The following is a 17,062-nucleotide window of genomic DNA, read 5'->3' on the forward strand; positions in this document are numbered from 1 at the left end:
AAAGCCAGCCTCCGGGTGGTGGAGCAGCTACGGGTTTATTGTCCTCAAGCCTCGGGAGAGGGGAGAAAGCGGAGCCAATCAGGGAGGACTTAGGGCTGGACAGGCGGGGCATGGGCGGGGCCACCGGAGCAGCTGAGGCGGGCTGGGGTCCAGGGCAGGGGCCAAGGCCTAGGCCAAGGCCAAGGCGAGTGTGCTGCTGTCTTCGGGATCCCGGGCCGAGACTACCCCTGTGGCCCCGGAAAAGGGGACGCCGGTGCCCCCGAGCAGGGGGGGTGCAGTCCCGGGAAAGGGGACCAGGTGGCCCACTGAGGCCATGTGGCCAGAGAGGACCACGGGCGCTAGACTGGGGTAGAGCGGTTCAGCCACCAGGTCCCCTGGGCCACCCGAGGCCACCACAGCCGCTGTTGTCCCCTGCCCAGCCGCCATCAGGGCCTGGCCCACCCGGGCCTTCTTCTTGGCTTTGCCAGACACCTTGCGGTTCCGGGTCTGAATACCATCCTTGCGCATGGTCAGGGGCCGGTTCACCTGGGGTGGGGGAACAAATCCAGACGCTCTGACACCCTGAAAAGAGGCACCCCAGAGATCTGTGCCATGCGCCGCCCCCCCCCCCCCCCCCCCAGCGACCTAGGAGGTAGATTCCCTGGCCCAGCTGTTCTGGAAAAGGGAGGGAGTCTTAAGAGCCCTCCCCCCAAAGTCACACAGGCCCGAGACCAACTATCACTCTCATTTCATCAAATACAGCCCACTGCCAAAGGGGCTTGGAGATCATCCAGGCCCAAACCCACTAAAGGCTAAGGGCCAGAGAAACTTGGCTCCAGATGGCCTGGAAGTGGGAGAGGGGGGGAGCAGGGGAGGCTTACATTGTGCAGCTTGTAGTAGAGACCACAGGCGTTACACACAGGCTCCCCGCTGGCATTGCGACGCCACAGCGTTGTGGTTGTCGTCTGGCAGTTGGTACACTGGGTACCTGCCCGCTTGCTGACAATCTGGAAAGAGCCCAGGGAACTGGGTGAACCCTGGGATACCAGTCAACCACTCCTCACCTCCCCATCCCACCGGGTCCTCCCTCCTCACCAGGCGCTTCTTGGGCCGGATGAGTGGTCGGTTCTGCCCATTCATCTTGTGGTATAAGCCACAGGCATTGCACAGGTAGTGCCCAGTGCCATCTCGACGCCACAGTGGGGTGGCAGTTGCTCCACAGTTCACACACTCTCTGGCCTCTGGGTGGGAGGAAAAGGCAAGGAATTGGACAGAAAGTAAGAGCTGAGCCCCAGCTCAGTCCCTCAACTCTTTTCCTCCCCTGGACTATATTCCCCTGCATTCTGAACCCACATCCTCACCACAGGGAGACAGGGGAAGTGCCCCACGAAGCTTCGGGGAGTAGGCACTGCTTCCACCTGCCATTGAGAGGGGGCTTCCAGCAGGTGAGAAGAAGGTACCAGTAGTAAAGTCAGGAGAACTCGCTGCCACATAGTGGGAGGGCCCCACAGCTGCTGGGACACCCAAGGTGAGCAGGTCTGGGCTCAGCCTCTCTGTCTTCAGGGTCTCCAGGAAGCCCCTTGGACTGCCTTTCCCATCAGGGCCCTCAGGAGCTGGCTGCGGGGAAGCCTCTCGAAGAGTAGGGGCCAGGGCTGAGGCTGGGTACAACCCAGCCTTACCATAGGCCCAACTTGCAGCTGCGTACGGGGCTCCCCCAAGTTCTCCATCCATCCAGTTGAGAATTGGGTACACTTGGCACACTGTAAGGAGTGAGGGAATGGTCAGGTCCCTAATCCCCAACATGGCCTAGTTCTAGTCAGGGTTACTGAAAGGTCAAGTGACTGATCTGGGGTCATTCAGCCAGCATATAGGAAAGGGAGGGGTCCATTCCCCATTTACTCTGCCTCTGTGGTCTAGGACTTCTCAGTTGGCCTGGCAATATGACCTCCCCAATTCTGACTCCTAGCATGGCTACCAGTCATGCAGGGTAGGGACACACAAATCCAACACTTTGAATACTGCCTGGCACATAGAAAGCCCTTGGGAGAAAGGAATTAAGTGCCTATAAAGATGATCTCATTTGATCCTTGAGAAATGCTTGTTAACTGACTAACTGATCCTCCAACCTTGGCCAGTACTCTGAACCTTACATTATCTAATTACAATTCACCTCCTCCAAACATCCTCCCTCTGTCCCACACTCAGCCCTCAGCCTAACAGAAGTTTTACTAAGCCATATAACCTACCCCCAGCCCCCTAAATGCCCTTTCCTTCTGCTGAGGTCAAACCTTTTATCTGCCTCAACAGCCTCCTGGTAAGCACATTTAGGGCTACACATGTGGCCACACCTTGCTGAGCATGACCAATGTCACAATTGTTTCAAGTGTTTGGTTTTTCTTTTACTTTTCCTGGGGGTGGGGGTTGGGGGGGGGTGGAGGGGAGAATGGGAGACACAGAAAATAAAGGCTTGTTAACTGAAAAAGAAAAGTAATTCAGATATGTGCACAAAACAGGCCCTTGGACATGCTGCTTCCTACTGACTCAATCTGACAACGATCCAGCTGCCACTCACTGATTCCTTGGGGTTCTGAAAACCCTTGGCAGGGGGTCCATGAAGCCACTAAGATATTTTCATCCCTAGTTAGGCACAACAAAGCTCTTTGGCGTGTCCTCAATGATTTTGAAGAGTGGAAACAGATCTACAAGTTTGCCAATGGCTGCTGTTCCCAGCAATGCCCCTAACTGTTCAAGTCAATAGACTTTTGTCCACCCTCAACCCTCCTACCTCTCCCCTCCCTTCCTCATTGGTGTCCTCTCCTTCTTTGGCTCTCTCCTGCTTCCCTCCTCCCAATGGGACTGTCTCGATCTCCTTCCCTCGCTTATTCCCCATCCCCTGCCCCACAGAAGCCTTGGTGGTTGACCCTTTTCTCTCTCAGCGTTCCCCTGGGTGATCTCGTTTGCTCCCTGGAACCAGCCATCCGGCCAGAATCTTTCTCCTGAGCTTTCATCCCATACTGCCCACTATGTTCACCTGCCCATCCCATCAGCATCAATGTGTCCAAAATGGAAGTCCTGCTTTTCTCCCCTCTAAGCTTCCTTATTCCCCTCGTTTCTTCAAACCCAAGAAGGGTTCACAGCTTCAGCCTGAACCTCAACACTGACTTCCCTCCCCACCCTTCACAGCCAAACAGCTGTTCATTTGTCCCTTGGGAATCCATCCCCTTCCCTCCACTCCCAGACAGCTACTACCTTTATTTAGGCCCTAACAACACTTCACTTCAGACCATTACCAGCCTGGCCTTCTAATCTTAGCTGCTGAATAAATCTTCCTGGTCTGACCATGTCACTCCCTGCTCAGTAGGCTAATATGGAAACTCCTAAGGTTGGTATTAAAAACCCTCCATGTTTCTATCTGATTTGTCTGGATCTATTTTACCTAACTCCCCTTCCTACTATCTACCATGCAAGCCAACTAAACTGCAAGCTGCTCCCTAAACTCAGCATTCTATCTCCATTGAACCTGCCTCCAGGCTTGGCTCAGGAACACCTTCACCCATTAAGTCAAGGCTTGCCTAACCCAGTCTAACCTGGGGAGAGGGGGCAGAGGAAGGGTGGTGGATACCCTGGATGGAAGAGTGAGGCCAGCCAATAAAAGGGAAGGGAAGGGAAAGGAAGGGATGAAGCATTTCTATAGTGCCTACTATGTGCCAGGCATGGTACTACATAATGTAATTCATCAGCTGGCATCACTGGTATCACCCTACAGTGATAGGGACAGAAAAAATGGTACCCCAAAGTCCTCCCCAGCCCCAGAATACCTGATGAGTGTCTATAAGCATCGGCAGCTGTCCCCCGATGGTAGTAAGACAGTGTGGCGGCAGCACTGGAGGTATCAGGCCCCTCAGGCCCTGGAGAGAAGAGTCCTTGCTCTTCAGTAGCACTGACAGAGGCCGAGGAGGGCAGCAAGGTAGGCTCAGCAAAAGGGGCCAGGGCCTCTGGCTCTCCCAGGCCAGGTGGGAAATCCATGGGGCCTCAGCAGAAACAGTGACAGTGGTGCCTCCCTGAGGGGGGGGCAGGACTGTCAGCCCCGAGAGACCTTGCTCAGTTTGGTTCTTAGGCCCTCTCCTGGGCTACAGGTTGGGTCCCCTACCCTGACTAAGTGGGCACTCCTGGGCCACACATGCGTGCGCGTGCACACACACATACACACACACAATGTGCTTGGCCATGGAGCGTGTGCACGCATATGTGCCCACATAGAGATAATAGACATTTACATACATACATATGTAGATGGATGTGTCCATATTATATATATTTATATATGCTTGGATAATTGGAGGCCAAAGATGGGGAGGATTCTTTTGGCTCCAGGGAGGTAGAGAATAAAGGAGAGGGTACACAGGGGTCCATCATGTCCCTTGGGCTCCTTCTTCCCCAGCCCTTACCCCCCACCCCTGCCATTTTTCTTTTCTAGTCTCTGGGCCTCCCCTTAGCCTCTTTTGCCTGTTTCTCATTCTCTCCAGGCCCAGAGTGGGAGCTCCTTCAGTCCCCTCCAGCTTGCCCTCCCCCAGTTATCACCCCAAGGCAGAGATAACCCTTATCTCAGGGCTGGGGGATATGAAAGCCTCTTATCAGCCGCCTGGGGCTAGTGTGTTCCCAGCAGGCCTGGGGACTCCAGGCAGCCAGCTCCAAGCCCAGTCAGGGAGCCAGCTCCTAGCCAAGCTTGGCCCAGCCCAGCCAGGTACGGTCCACCCTTAAGGAATGGAATTTATTTTGGTGGTGGGGGATCAGATATGGGTTGGCTTTTAAGAGGAAATCAGAGCCAAGGACCCTCAGCCAGAGCAGAATCAGAGATGGGGCTCAGGACCCTTGCAGATGGAATTGGGAGCCTTTGGAGGTCGACAGATCAGGTCCCTCAAAGATGTAATTGGGGGAGTGAGGTATGGGGCTAGAAGAGGGGTGAGAGATAAGACTGGAAGGGCAGAGAGAATTAAAGGACAGAAGTACAGTTGGAGGAAGAGACCAAGGTTGGGGTTCAAGCCCCTCAAAATGGCTTGGAGATGACTTAGGGGTATAATGTTGGGGGGTTTGGGAGGATTAGAGACAGGGCTCAAGGCCTCCTCAAATGGGGCCTTAGAGGGCTTGGGGGCACTGACCTGAGCAGGTGTTTAGGCGGAGGGAGGGGGGGCAGTCTCTCTTGGATCTCCTCAGGGTCCAGGCTGCGACCAAGACAACACTGTCTCCCTCCCTCACACCCCCCTCCTGCTGTGGCTACGGGCGGGGCCAGGGGGGATGGGGCCCAGCTTTGGGACCGCCCCCTGCTGGCACCGATGCCCGAGCATGTCTTACATGACTGGGGGCACCTTCCTCCCCCCTGGCCAACGGCCATGGCACCAGCCAACCAAGACCCTGACTTCTCTCCTGGTCCCTCACCTCTGCCCCACCTGTGGTCTGGGCCTTTTCATTTTCCTTCTCTGGCCTGTCAGGGCTGCTTGGTCTCCATTTCTCTCTAGCCCTTGATCTCCTATGTGACCCTTCCGCTCTCTCCATTTCTCCCTCTGTCACTCTTGCTCTTAGGTTGGTTTTTTTGGTGTTTTGTTTTGGTTTTTTTGCGGGGGTCTCTCATTAGGTCCTGGGAAGAGGGCCTAGGATACACTGGAGCAGATGTCTGGGAGGATGAGGGACACCCTCCCCCCCATCCCCCACCACCACTTACACCAGCTCCCTGCTAGGCCAAGGCTGGGGCCTGCTGATAAGTCTTATCAGATGGAGGGCCGGACCTCGGCTGTTGGGGTTGAGGCAACTAGCAACCCCACAGGAGGTTGGGGGAAAGAAGAGAGCGGATACTGGGGCCTCCCTGACCCTGTCTATACCCTTCACCCCTGCTTTTAACCCGTGTGACACAGAAATTCATTCATCTTCTCTCCCCCCAAAGTAACACCTTGGTCCCCCTGCTTTGAGGGAGGAGAGCAGGACAGGTGGGAATCACCAAGCCCAACTCACAGCTGGGGAAACTGAGGCCTCCTCATTTTCCAGTCATTCTGAATATTCCCACTGACCCTGCCTTTGGAGTCCAAGGTAGTGTTTATTGTTCTCAGGGAAACTGAGGCACAGCCAAGGTTAGAAGTCTGTTCTCCTGAACCTCCAGAGGGAGGGAAGCCGGATGAACGCCTGAGTCCCCTCCCACCCTAGCCGCAGGAAGGCCAGGGAGAGCAGCTGGGAGTGCCCAGATAAGGCAATCTCTTGGGGCCAGGCAGAGTTGGGTGGAGGCCAGGGCAGTGGGAGGCTCATCCCTCTGGGAGGTAGGGCCGAATCAGCTCCGGATCTGGCAACGACTCAGCCAGGGGCTGCTCTACCCTGAAGTCGAGGACATGAGGAGGGCCTGGTCGGGCCTTGGGGCCGGGCCGCCCCCCACGCTGTGGAATGGGCAGCTCTGAGGGGTGGGCCGGCAGCGGGGCTCTGAAGAAGTACTCATGTAGCAGGGCCTGTGGGGATGTGGGGGGAGTGAGAAGGGGCAGCCCAGCCTGGCCCGGCCTGGTCCTGCCTCACCCCTAGGTCCCTGGTTTCTTCCCTTCAGTCCCCCACGGGTACTGCTCGCCTCCACCTTCAAAGAAAAGTTTGGCTGAATTCACTCAACACCAAGAACTGGGGGTTGGGAGGGCAACAGTTCCCCTTTGAGCACTGTGGCAAGCAGCAGATTTTTATCAAGCACTGGGCTCAGTTAAAAAGAAACAAGGGGACTGTGTTCCTCAAAGGTGTCTACAGACAGAGGCCTGATGGAAGGGGACGTGTGAGCCATTTTGATCTGTTCATTAAAGCCTAAGGGCATTAAACGGGATTGAGTCAGACAAAAACTGGGACCTTAGTCAAACAGGTGCTCAAGGGCAGATGGAGAACCAGCCTAATCTGTTCATTAAAGCAGGCCCACTAAAGGACCAGGAGCTGGCCAACCTTGGGAGGTCGAGCACCCGGAGGCAAGCAAAGGACTAGCCTCTAGAGCTGGTAGAGTATTGCTGAGGAAACCTGGAAGACTTGCCCAAGGGCACTCAGGTAGTCCTAATAGGAGATGGAATTCGAACCCAGGGCTGGCTACAGAGCCAAGAGCTCTTTCCATTGTATCAAATCAAATCAATTCATTTCTCTCATGGAAATAATTAGCCACTTGGCTAAAATGCTATTTTATCACCCTAAAGTCAGAAGTGTACTCTTCCTCTTTTGATCTCAAAGCACCTTTTACCTCAGGTACTCCTGGGACCTGGGCTCATGTTTCCCTGGCCAGGGGAAGGGAAATCCTTAACCCCCTAGGGAGCTGGGGCACTCCCTTGCTTTGCCTTCAGGTTGCTACTAATTCATCTTTCTAAGAAGTCATCTGGGGCTGGGGGGAAGAGGGAGAGTTATTCCCCAGAATGTTCTCTGCTGCACAGGAAGGAGCTTCAGGGCCTCAGGCCAAGTCTCTGGTGGGCTGGGGCAGGGAAGGGGGGGTGTCTTCTGCTTGTTATCTAGGCCCCCCCCCCATGAGTTGTGCTTGGCCTCATTTCACACAATAAGAGTGGTAACAGAAGGTACCCTGTTACAGCCAATCCCAGTGGACAAGTCAGTGGGCAGACCCGCCTCCTGGCCCTGGCCTTGGCCGGCTCCTCCCTGCTTTAGCCCTGGCCCCGTTCATACTATGCGCCCCCTCACATGCCTCCTTTCAGCCTCAAGTCTGGACCTTTGAGTTTCCAAGTCCCTAAGGCTCTTTGTTCGACCCTGAAATCAGCATCTCCTCCCCACTCCCCACAAATGACCTCCACTCTTTGTCCCCAGTTCTCTCCCCTGCTTCTCTCATTGGCTGAGAACAGTCAAGGTCATTTGTGGGATGCTTCCTTCCCTTCGTTCCTTCCTCTCCAGTTCTCAAAGTGTCCTTCTGTATCTCCCCACACTCCAGTCTCCCATATCAGTCTTTTCCTTGACCTCTTCACTTCATCATCACCCTCTACTCTACAATGGAGTCTCTCCTTCATTGGTATCTACAACTTGGGCTCCTGGTTTTTCTCTTGCCCATGGGCCTAACTGCTCCTTTGCTGCCCCTGATGGCCTTGGACATAGTAGGAGCTTAATGACCACTCCTGCACACATGACTCCCAAATCCCTGGCCCTTCCTGCCCCCCAGTCAGACACCATGCCAACACCTGCTGGCTGGTTAACTCCTCCCAGATGTCCCTTGGGCACCTTACTCCCCTCCAGCCAGTCAGGTGCTCCTTGATTCTTCTCTCTAGAGCCCTGGTCAATGGCCCATTAATTAAACCTCCACTTCCTCTAGTCTTTCTACACAACTAACACAGGTACAAGTCTTGGCTAGTGGTCCCTTCAGGATGCTGCAAATTCACTTGTCAGCACTAGGACAGCCACCTGCCAGTACAGACTTCATTCACATGACTCACTAGACCAATCATGCTGATTTTCGTGCTGCTTCCTGAACTCACCAGCTCAGACTCTTTCAAGTTCCTCCAGTCAACTCCCTCAGAGCTGTTACTACTCTCCCTGGGAGCCCCAACTTCTTTGTATTTAATGATTTAGGAGGGCAGATAGGTGGCGCTGTAATGGATCCAACACTGGGCTGGAAATCAGAAAGACTTATCTTTGTGAGTTCCAATCCAGCCTCAGGCCCTTACTAGCTGTGTGACCCTGGGCAAGTCACTTCACCCTGTTTGCCTCAGTTTCCTCATCTGTAAATTGAGCTGGAGAAGAAAATGGACAACTACTCCAGTATCTTTGTCAAGAAAACCCCAAAGGGGTCACGAAGAGTCATACGCAACTGTAAAACAACTGAACAACTGACCTATGCATGTGTTATATTTCCCAAAGGAAGGTCAGCTCCTTGATGGATTGCTTCATGTGTACCCCTAAGACAGGCCTGTGTGCACACATATGTGTGTATAGTAAATATCTCGAAGTAGATGTGAGGGGCTGGTGCATCACAAATGTCTGACATTGCATTGCAAGCTCCCTGAGGACACGGAAGTCGGGCCCACTTCCTCTTAGCCCCAGCTCAGGTGTGACTGGGGAGAGAATACCTGATCAGCCCGGATCCGATGATGAGGGGGGTAGATAAGAAAACTGCTAAGGAGCTGCAGGGCTTGGGGAGAGGCATCAGGCAGCACCTCATCCAGGGGCAGAGGAAGCTGTTCCTTGAATGAGATCTTGTTGTAATCTGGGAGTTCAGTTATCTCCTAGGGGAGGATGAGAGGGACAGAGGAATTATGGGGCTACGGCCAGCTGTCAATAACAAAGTGTAAGAATTCCTCTCCCTCTCTCCTGCTACGCACCGGCCATACCCGGGGAGTGGGTGTCCCAAGGACCCGGAGAATACAGCAGAGCTGTTCAATATCATTCTCACCAGGGAAGAGAGGAGAGCTGTTCAGGAGCTCCCCGAGGATGCAGCCCACAGCCCTGTGAACACAAGCGGACGCAGTTTAGGCACTCTTCATGGAGCTAGTCACCCCAAGCAGCCCACTCCTGGGTCCCCCCTCTCACTCTCATCCCATCCTCCTGGGTCTTACCAGAGGTCCACACCCTCATCATACTGCCTGGCACCATATAGGAGCTCAGGAGCCCGATACCACCTGCAGCAAAGTAAGGAAAGACTATTAGCAGGCAAGGGGCAGTTCAGGGGGAGGAATGTGGGGCAGTGGGGGGATGGGGGGCAGGGGAGAAGCTGATCTGATGAGGTTGAAGAGGCATGCCAACCAACACCTCCTACCACCAAGCCTGAAACGGATGCCTGTTTCCCCTTGCCTACCCTACACACGCACATGCACAACCCCCTCATCCCCCACTGCCAGGCTTAGGAGTGTACCTAGTGGCCACCTGGTGGCTATAGAGTCGGTCACCCTCATGGGAGAAGACTCGGGCTAGGCCAAAGTCTGCAATCTTCAGTTGGCCTGAGGAGCTGATAAGCAGGTTGGCTGGCTTCAGGTCCTGGGGAAGGAAGGGAGGAAGGAAGAGAGGGAAGGAGGGAAGAGGAAAGGAGAGGAAGGAAGGAAGGAAGGAAGGGAGGGAGGAAAGAAGGAAGGAAGGGAAGGAAGGAGGGAAGAGGAAAGGGGAGGAAGGAAAGGAAGGGAGAAAGGGAGGAGGAAGGGGGAGAAAGGAAGGGAAGAGAAAAGAAAGGAGGGAGTGAGAGAGGAAGGGAGGAAGGGGGAGAAAGGAGGAAAGGAAGAAGTCTAAGGTCTAATGTCCAGCCCCCTTGCCAAGGCTCAACTGAGCCCCCCAACCTCCCTGTTCCCCCATCTCCATCCCAACTCCTCCCTTCCCAAAAAGCTTGGGCACTGGCCCTCTGGGTATCCATACCCGGTGTACAATGTTGTTGGCGTGGCAGAAGGCTACACCCTTGAGCAGCATTTGCATGTACGATTTAACCTGAGCTGAGGCCAAAGGCCGCTTCCCATGCCGGATGACCTCAGACAGGTCAGAGAGCATGAACTCAAAAGCCAGGACGAAGCCCGCTCCATGCGGGAACACAGCCTTCAACTTCACCACCTGTGGGTGCCAGGATACCTGATGAGGGCACTTAGAGAGTTTTATAGAAGGCACAAGGGATCCCTGCATCCTAAGCCCTCCTGCCACCAGAGTTCTTTCATTCCATCAGGGAAACTGAGGCCTGAAAGTATTGCTGGATCATCCAGATAAACTTGCGGCCAAGCTCATTTCCTAGGCTGGAGAGGGCTTCGAGATTGTTCCACTTGGGCCCCAATTCAAGGGTGCTTGGAAGTCACTGTGTCCACAAACTCATTTCATGGGATGCTTAGAGATTGACCTATCCAATCTCTGCCTCGACCTTTCAGAGGAGAAGGGAAACTAAGGCAAAGCTTCTTTGCAGCTAGGCTGGTGCTATGGATAGAGGGTTGGGTCTCAAATCTAGCGTCAGGCACTTACTGGATGTGTGTTCATCCTTTGTTGGCGAAGAAGACCATAACATCAGAGAAATGATGACATGACTTGCACTTGACTTTGTTTTGAGTGAGGGAGGGCTGTGCAGGTCACCAGCCTCATTTCTCCTCCAGAGCCATCTGAATCCAGTGACCAGATATTCATCAGGATGACTGGAGATGACCCAGGATGAGGCAATTGGGGTTAAGTGACTTGCCCAAGGTCACACAGCTAGTGAGTATCAAGTGTCTGAGGTGAGATTTGAACTCAGGTCCTCTTGACTCCTGCACTGGTGCTCTATCCATTGCAATACCTAGCTGCCCCACTTACTGGATGTGTGACCCTGGGCAAGTCACTTCACTGCTGTCTGCCTGTTTCCTCAGCTGTAAAATCATCATAGTACCAACCTCTGAGGGTGGTTGTGAGGATCACATGAGAAAATAATTGTGAAGCGCTTACTTAGCACAGTACCTGGCACATAGTAGGCGCTTAACACACACTTGCTGCCTTCCCCTTTCTATCTCCTCCAAAACCAATATGTGTACATTGACTCAATTTATAGAATAGGAGAAACTGAAGGAAAGCAAAAGGTGTTTAGAGATGGTTAGTTAGTCAACAAGCACATATTAAGCGCCTACTGTATGCCAGGTGCTGGGGATACAAAGGGAGGCAGACCAAAGTCCCTGCCTTTGAGGAGCTCTTAGTCTAATGGCAAGGAATACACTCAGAAGACAGAAGAAAAAGGAAGTGGGCAAAGAAAGGCCTGCTGCTCTTAGTGGGGTTTGAGCTCCAAGCCTGGAGGCCACGTAATGGGGCAGGTGGGAGAAGGAATAAATGCCAACTGCTGTGGCCTTCAGGAGATGTCCAAAAGGCACAGGGTGATGTGTAATGATAGCTAAGGAGAGAGGTCAGAGGTCATTTGCAGAGAGATGGTCACTGGGTCCAAGTGAGCTGATGAGCTCATCAAGTGAGAGGATACAGAAAGAGAAGAGGGCCTAGGACTGAGCTTTGGGCATCACCCATGCTTAGTGGGCTGCCAGGTGGCTCACTGGATAGAGCCCTGAACCTGGAGACAAAAAGACCTGCATTCAAATCTAGCCTCAGACACATGTGACCTCAGGCAAGTTACTGCACTTCTGCCTGCCTCAGCTTCCCCAACTGTACAGTGAGGATAAGAACAGCACCTGCCTCCCAGTGAGATCCTATTTGGAAAGTGCTCAGTCCAGTCCATAGTAGGTGTTATAGAAATACTAGCTCTGACGATGGTGATGATGATGATGATGATGCAGCCAAGGAGCCCAAGAAGCAGAAAGGTAGGAGGAGAAGAAAGGAGAGAAGAGAAGGGAATCTCAAGGAGGAGAGAGTGAGCCACAGTGAGATCAGGGCAAGGATCAGGCCATTGGGCAAAGGCCATTGGACTGGGCAACTGTGGAGAGATGAGGATGGAAACTGGAGTGGAGACGCCTTCTCAAGATGGCTAGGGAGCATTTGAGCCAAGCTCATTTTACAGAAGGGGGAAAAGAGGCAAAAACGTGCTTAGACATCATCGCTTTTCAACCAGCTCCAGAATGAGGGCACAGGCTCAAGGGGTCTTAAGAACTCAGCAAACCCAACCTCTTCTGCCCACTGTGAACCCACAAGGAACCCCAAGAGGTAACACTGCTTTGAGATCATCCTTGGGTCTGGGGAAGCTGAGGCCTGAGGGTGCTTCAACATCACCTCAGCGTCTTCTCTGCAGCTCACTGATCACAAGAGCCCCAATCTAGCATTGCAAGGAATCTAAGCCTAAGCCTCAGTTTACAGATGAGCAAACAGTGCCAGGCAGGGAAGTGGAGGGAATGACTTACATACTGGTTGTCCTCAATCTCTTGGAGAGCCTTGATCTCCCGCAGGGCCTGGTTGGGGATTCCATCCTCCAGCCGCCGCAAGGCAACCTTCTTTAGAGCCACTGTCTCCCCAGTCTAGGAAAGAAAGACACACCCAGACACAGAGGGAGACTGAGGTAGGCAGTCAAAGAGAAGGGCTTGTATGCAGCAGACAGGCAGAACCAGAGGAAAGTTCAAAGACCGATGGATAGAGATGAAAAGGCTGAGAAAGCACTTTGTTGTTCAATCACATCCAATTCTTCATGGCCCCGTTTGGGGTTTTCTGCGCAAAGATCCTGGGGTGGTTTGCCATTTTCTTCTCCAGCTCCTTTTACAGATGAGGAAACTGAGGCAGACAGGGTGAAGTGACTTGCCCAGGGTCACATAGCTAGGAAGTATCTGAGGCCAGATTGGAACTCAGGAAGATTTCTGACTCCAGGTCCAGCACTCTATGCACCATACCATCAACCCAAGAAACCAGACCTTCCATCATTCAATAAATATTTACTAAAGTATACATATATACTAGGTGCCATGCGGAGCCCTAGTGAAACTTGGGGCAAAGCCAAATTCATTCCTGGCCTCTTGTTCTACAGAGTGAAACAAACTAAGTCCCCAGATGATTTGTGGCTAGCAAACCTATCTAAAGTAAGTATGTGGTCACTTCAAGGGTGGAGACAGAGGCATTGGTCCCTGGAGGGCTCAGGAAAGGCCCCAGGGAGGAAGAAGGGAGAGCCAGAGCTTCTCAGAAAACAGAATATTGTGCCCATGGAGCAAGCTGGGTTGGAGTGGAGACAAACAGAAAGACAGACCCGGAGGAAGAGGCAAAAGGTTGTGAAAGGCTTTGAATGCCAGAGGGTTTGGGATTTGATTTTGGAGGTAACAGGAAGCCACTGGAGTCGACTGAGCAGGAGGGGGGCATGGTTGGATCTACTATTTGGTGGCTTAATGGAGGGTGGACTGGAGTGGGGGGGACCCTCCATCAGTAGCAGGCCATTAGTCCAAGTGGGGATGGTAGCAGGGGAGAGATGCCGTGGAGGGGGAAATGACAAGACTTGACAAGTGACTCAGGGTCTGAAGGCCAGAAATCAAGATGTTCAGAAGGACGGAGGGTGTCCAGGAGCCCAGCAGGCAGCGAGAGGGTGCGGATCTACTGTTTGGGATGCCAATGGCGTCTGGAGATGGCGGGGAATCAGCCCCATGGGGATGATGGCTGGATCCTGGAAATCACCAACTGAGAGAACTCACAAAGAAAAGGGAGACAAAGGGCAGAAGGGAGGATGGAGAAACAAAGGCAAGCATGGGGGAAGAAGACAAAACAACAGAGAGGTAGGGGAAGAGGGGGAACAGATGTGAGGGAGCCATTGAGGGGAGAGAAGAACATAGAGGGAAAGAGAAGTGAGAAGGAGGAGGGAAGGAAAGGAATATGGGAAGAGGGAGATGGGGGAAAGGAGGGAGACACAAGAAAGAAGAGGGAGGGAGTATGAAAAGAAGAGGGAGAGGCAGGCGAGGGCTGGAGGAGCCTCCGGGGGATTTCTTTCCAAGGGCCCAGGCTTGCTCCGTGCACCAGCCTGGTCCCCTCTTACCTCCACGTGCTTGGCCTTGAAGACGATGCCATGGGCCCCTTCACCTATGCGGCCCAGGATGCTGTACTGGTCCATGGTCCGGCTTGTGGAAGAAGGGAGTGGGTCCAGTGACTCCCCAGGCTTCCTTCAGCTTCGTGCCCTGAGTGGCTGGGGGGGCGATCTGCCTCCTTCTTGAGGTCTGCTCTCCCCCTCCCTGGCGCTCGGGGCATTCCTCCCATCGAGCCCTTTGCCGATCCTCCTGGCCCCAGTGGCCTGGCTAAGGGCGATGCCCCTCAGGGCCCCGCTCAGCTCTGCGCATCCCTGCCCGCCCCCAGCTGCCCGGGCCGTTCACCTTCTCGCTCGGAGCCGGAGCTGGGGTGCCTGGCAGGCGCATACGCGCCCCTTGGGGGCTACCCCTCCCAGAGCTGCGCTTACGCCACCTCCTCCGGGAAGCCCTCCGGGCCTGGGCGAGTCTCATGCCTGGATGCTATGTGGGGCCGCCACATGCCCTCCGCCCCCTCAGCTTGGGGGAGCCCCGGAGCCCCCAGCCCGCGCAGGGCTAGCTACAGGCTCCCTCCTCCCTGGAGATCGTTCGGAATCCGAGTCCGGGCCGGCCTCCGCTGGCGCGCGCGCGCCGAGGCGAACGCCAGGCTGCCGTCAGTCACTCGAAGACTCGGTGAGGCGCCCCCAAAGGCAAAAAGGCCCGCCCACTTCCACCCCCGCAGCGCTCGGCCTGGGTGGCTGCCGGGCCCGGCCAGGGCCACCTCCGACCTCCTGCCAGCAGCCCGGTGCCCCGCACGCAGCTTCCTTAGCAACGGCTCAGCGCAGGCGCACTCGAGCCCCTCGGGGAGGCGAGCCCCGGCAGCTCAGTCAGGTGATACGGCCGAGGAGGGGGCCCGAGGGGCGGGGCCTGCACGAAGCCAGGCCAGAGCCTGGAGAGGGGCGGGCCCAGTGCTCTGTCACGTGGTCCGCGAGGTGCCCGCCCCGCCCGCCGCAGGGCGGGAGGAGGTGGGCGCGGGGCCGGAGGCGGCCGGAGGCGGCCGGAGCTAGGCCGCTGTTCGCCTTCCGCCCTTCTGGGGCCACACGGCTACGCCCTTCTGAATATTCGCTCACTTCTTACCGAGCTGTGGAGAGAGCGCTGGCCCTGGAGTCAGGCGGGGAAACAGGAGTCCCAGTCCCACCTTCTACACCTCACTAGCAGGGCTAGTCTGCCTCAGTTTCCTCCTCGACAAAATGCAGGGGGCTGGAGCATGTGGCATTTCTTTTCTTCCCTGAACAGTCTTTCCTTGAAACATGACAGTCATCTGTGGGCATCTCTCCCAACCACCCAGCAATCTGGCTAAAGGCTGTGACATGGGCGAAGATCTCCACCTGAGTGACTAGGTGACCTCAGCTTTGTAGCTGGTCCTGATTTCTGTATCTCTTGGCTTTCCAGTGCATCACAAACAAACAGATTTCTCCCTGGTTTCCTGTACCTGGGAATGACGTTTCATTTGGGTCAACGAGGTTTCCTTTCTATTCATGGGATATTGGGCTTTGGTTCCGAGGGCCTGCATTATAAGGAAATTATTGGAGTTGTGAAAGCACGGAAGTGATGTCGGTGTCCAACTCGAATGGGGGAGGGGGTTGCATATTGATTTAGGAAACCAGATGTATTAACATTATCTGTGTTCTTGTTTAATTGTATTCTTACTTATTTTTGTGAAATATTTCCCAACCACATTTTAGTTGGGTTCTGCTGGAACTTTTTAACACTTTTGCTCCGTTGAATAACCACTGCCAGGAGTCAATGATTCTGACTTTTTATGTGCCAGATGTTGAAACCAAGCCTTATTAGTGATGACCTGCTTCTGTCGGATCTCAGAAAAATTGGAGGTGCTCTACCTCCAGGGTCCAATGTCTCCAGGAGTTAAGGGACTGGTCCAGTCCCTTATAGGCCCGTGGAACAGGTGCCAGGAACAATCTTTACCTTTCCACCACATGAGAAAGGGGACTGTGGGGATTCCACAAGAATCTGCCAAGTCCTTCCATCTCTATGTATATGTATGATGAAGGTGCAAATTGCCCAAAATGACAAGTTAGGCATCTGGATGCCTGAAAGGATGCCTGCATCCTCCACAGTAATAGAGAAATTAGGAAAAAGGGAAGGCTTCAGGGAAAAAAGAAGGAATTCCATTTGGGACATGTTGAGTTGAAAGATGTCTCAGGAACATCCAGTCTGAGTTGTCTTAAAAAACAATCAGAAGCGTGAGACCAGAGGTGAATAAAGAGGTGAAGATAACCAAATCCACAGAGCTGATGAGATCACCAAGTGAGATGGGAGAGAAGGAGAAGATGGCCCAGGACAGAGCCTCAGGGACACCCATGAGCTTGACATGGCTGAAGAGAGGAATGGTCAGACAGGTAGAGGGAGAACCAGGAGACAATGGTATCATGAAAACTTCAAGAGGAGAGACTGTCCAGGAGAAGGGAATGGACAGCATCAAGGACTGCAGAGACATCAAGAAAGATGAAACTGAAGAAAGACCATGACAAGTCTGACAAGGAAGAAATCATGGAGAGCTTGGGAGAGGCCAGGCTCAGCCGAGTGATGAGCTTGGAAGGCAGACTGCCTAGTTCTGAAGAGAGCGAGATGAGAACATGTGGAGGTACCTATCAAGGAGTTTGGCCACAGAGCAAAGGAGACATAGTTATATCAAGTGCAGATGCAGATGCACAGAGGATGGAGAAGATGTAGCTGTT

At 53.9% G+C, this 17,062-nt stretch overlaps 2 protein-coding genes across 5 annotated transcripts; both read right to left on the bottom strand.

Moving 5' to 3' along the window:
• Positions 1 to 16: 16 nt before the first annotated feature.
• Positions 17 to 9,169, bottom strand: GATA1 (GATA binding protein 1). Of its 3 annotated transcripts, none has more exons than XM_072626130.1 (6): positions 9,039 to 9,169; positions 3,798 to 4,040; positions 1,341 to 1,739; positions 1,075 to 1,220; positions 861 to 986; positions 17 to 525 (listed from the first exon to the last, which is right to left on the bottom strand). In XM_072626130.1, the coding sequence occupies exons 2-6, from the start codon at positions 4,003 to 4,005 to the stop codon at positions 169 to 171; spliced, it is 1,236 nt and encodes a 411-aa protein (XP_072482231.1). In that variant the 5' UTR covers positions 4,006 to 4,040; positions 9,039 to 9,169; the 3' UTR covers positions 17 to 168. The 3 variants fall into 3 exon arrangements, with proteins under 3 accessions (XP_072482231.1, XP_072482232.1, XP_072482234.1); XM_072626131.1 differs by lacking the exon at positions 9,039 to 9,169 and adding an exon at positions 5,139 to 5,227; XM_072626133.1 differs by lacking the exons at positions 3,798 to 4,040; positions 9,039 to 9,169 and adding an exon at positions 2,226 to 2,368.
• On the bottom strand, positions 6,048 to 15,250 carry CDK20 (cyclin dependent kinase 20). Of its 2 annotated transcripts, none has more exons than XM_072626134.1 (8): positions 14,342 to 15,250; positions 12,738 to 12,851; positions 10,312 to 10,500; positions 9,821 to 9,942; positions 9,525 to 9,587; positions 9,291 to 9,414; positions 9,039 to 9,194; positions 6,048 to 6,586 (listed from the first exon to the last, which is right to left on the bottom strand). In XM_072626134.1, the coding sequence occupies exons 1-8, from the start codon at positions 14,414 to 14,416 to the stop codon at positions 6,335 to 6,337; spliced, it is 1,095 nt and encodes a 364-aa protein (XP_072482235.1). In that variant the 5' UTR covers positions 14,417 to 15,250; the 3' UTR covers positions 6,048 to 6,334. The 2 variants fall into 2 exon arrangements, with proteins under 2 accessions (XP_072482235.1, XP_072482236.1); XM_072626135.1 differs by having other exon boundaries at positions 6,048 to 6,467; positions 14,342 to 15,240.
• Between the last annotated feature and the right edge of the window lie 1,812 nt (positions 15,251 to 17,062).

The sequence above is a fragment of the Notamacropus eugenii genome, chromosome X (genome assembly GCF_028372415.1).
Source record: "Notamacropus eugenii isolate mMacEug1 chromosome X, mMacEug1.pri_v2, whole genome shotgun sequence".
Lineage (NCBI taxonomy): Eukaryota > Metazoa > Chordata > Mammalia > Diprotodontia > Macropodidae > Notamacropus > Notamacropus eugenii.

Bases quoted from the DNA above. Each gene is read 5' to 3' on its own strand.
- CDK20 (XM_072626134.1), bottom strand. From the start codon at position 14,416: ATGGACCAGTACAGCATCCTGGGCCGCATAGGTGAAGGGGCCCATGGC. The intron at 10,501-12,737 runs GTAAGTCATTCC...TGGCACCCACAG, and splicing joins AGATTGAGGACAACCAGTAT to GTGGTGAAGTTGAAGGCTGT. The intron at 9,195-9,290 runs GTGCGTAGCAGG...ATCCTCCCCTAG, and splicing joins CCACTCCCCGGGTATGGCCG to GAGATAACTGAACTCCCAGA.
- GATA1 (XM_072626130.1), bottom strand. From the start codon at position 4,005: ATGGATTTCCCACCTGGCCTGGGAGAGCCAGAGGCCCTGGCCCCTTTT. The intron at 987-1,074 runs GTGAGGAGGGAG...GGCTCTTTCCAG, and splicing joins TCCGGCCCAAGAAGCGCCTG to ATTGTCAGCAAGCGGGCAGG. The intron at 526-860 runs GTAAGCCTCCCC...CCCCCACCCCAG, and splicing joins TCTACTACAAGCTGCACAAT to GTGAACCGGCCCCTGACCAT.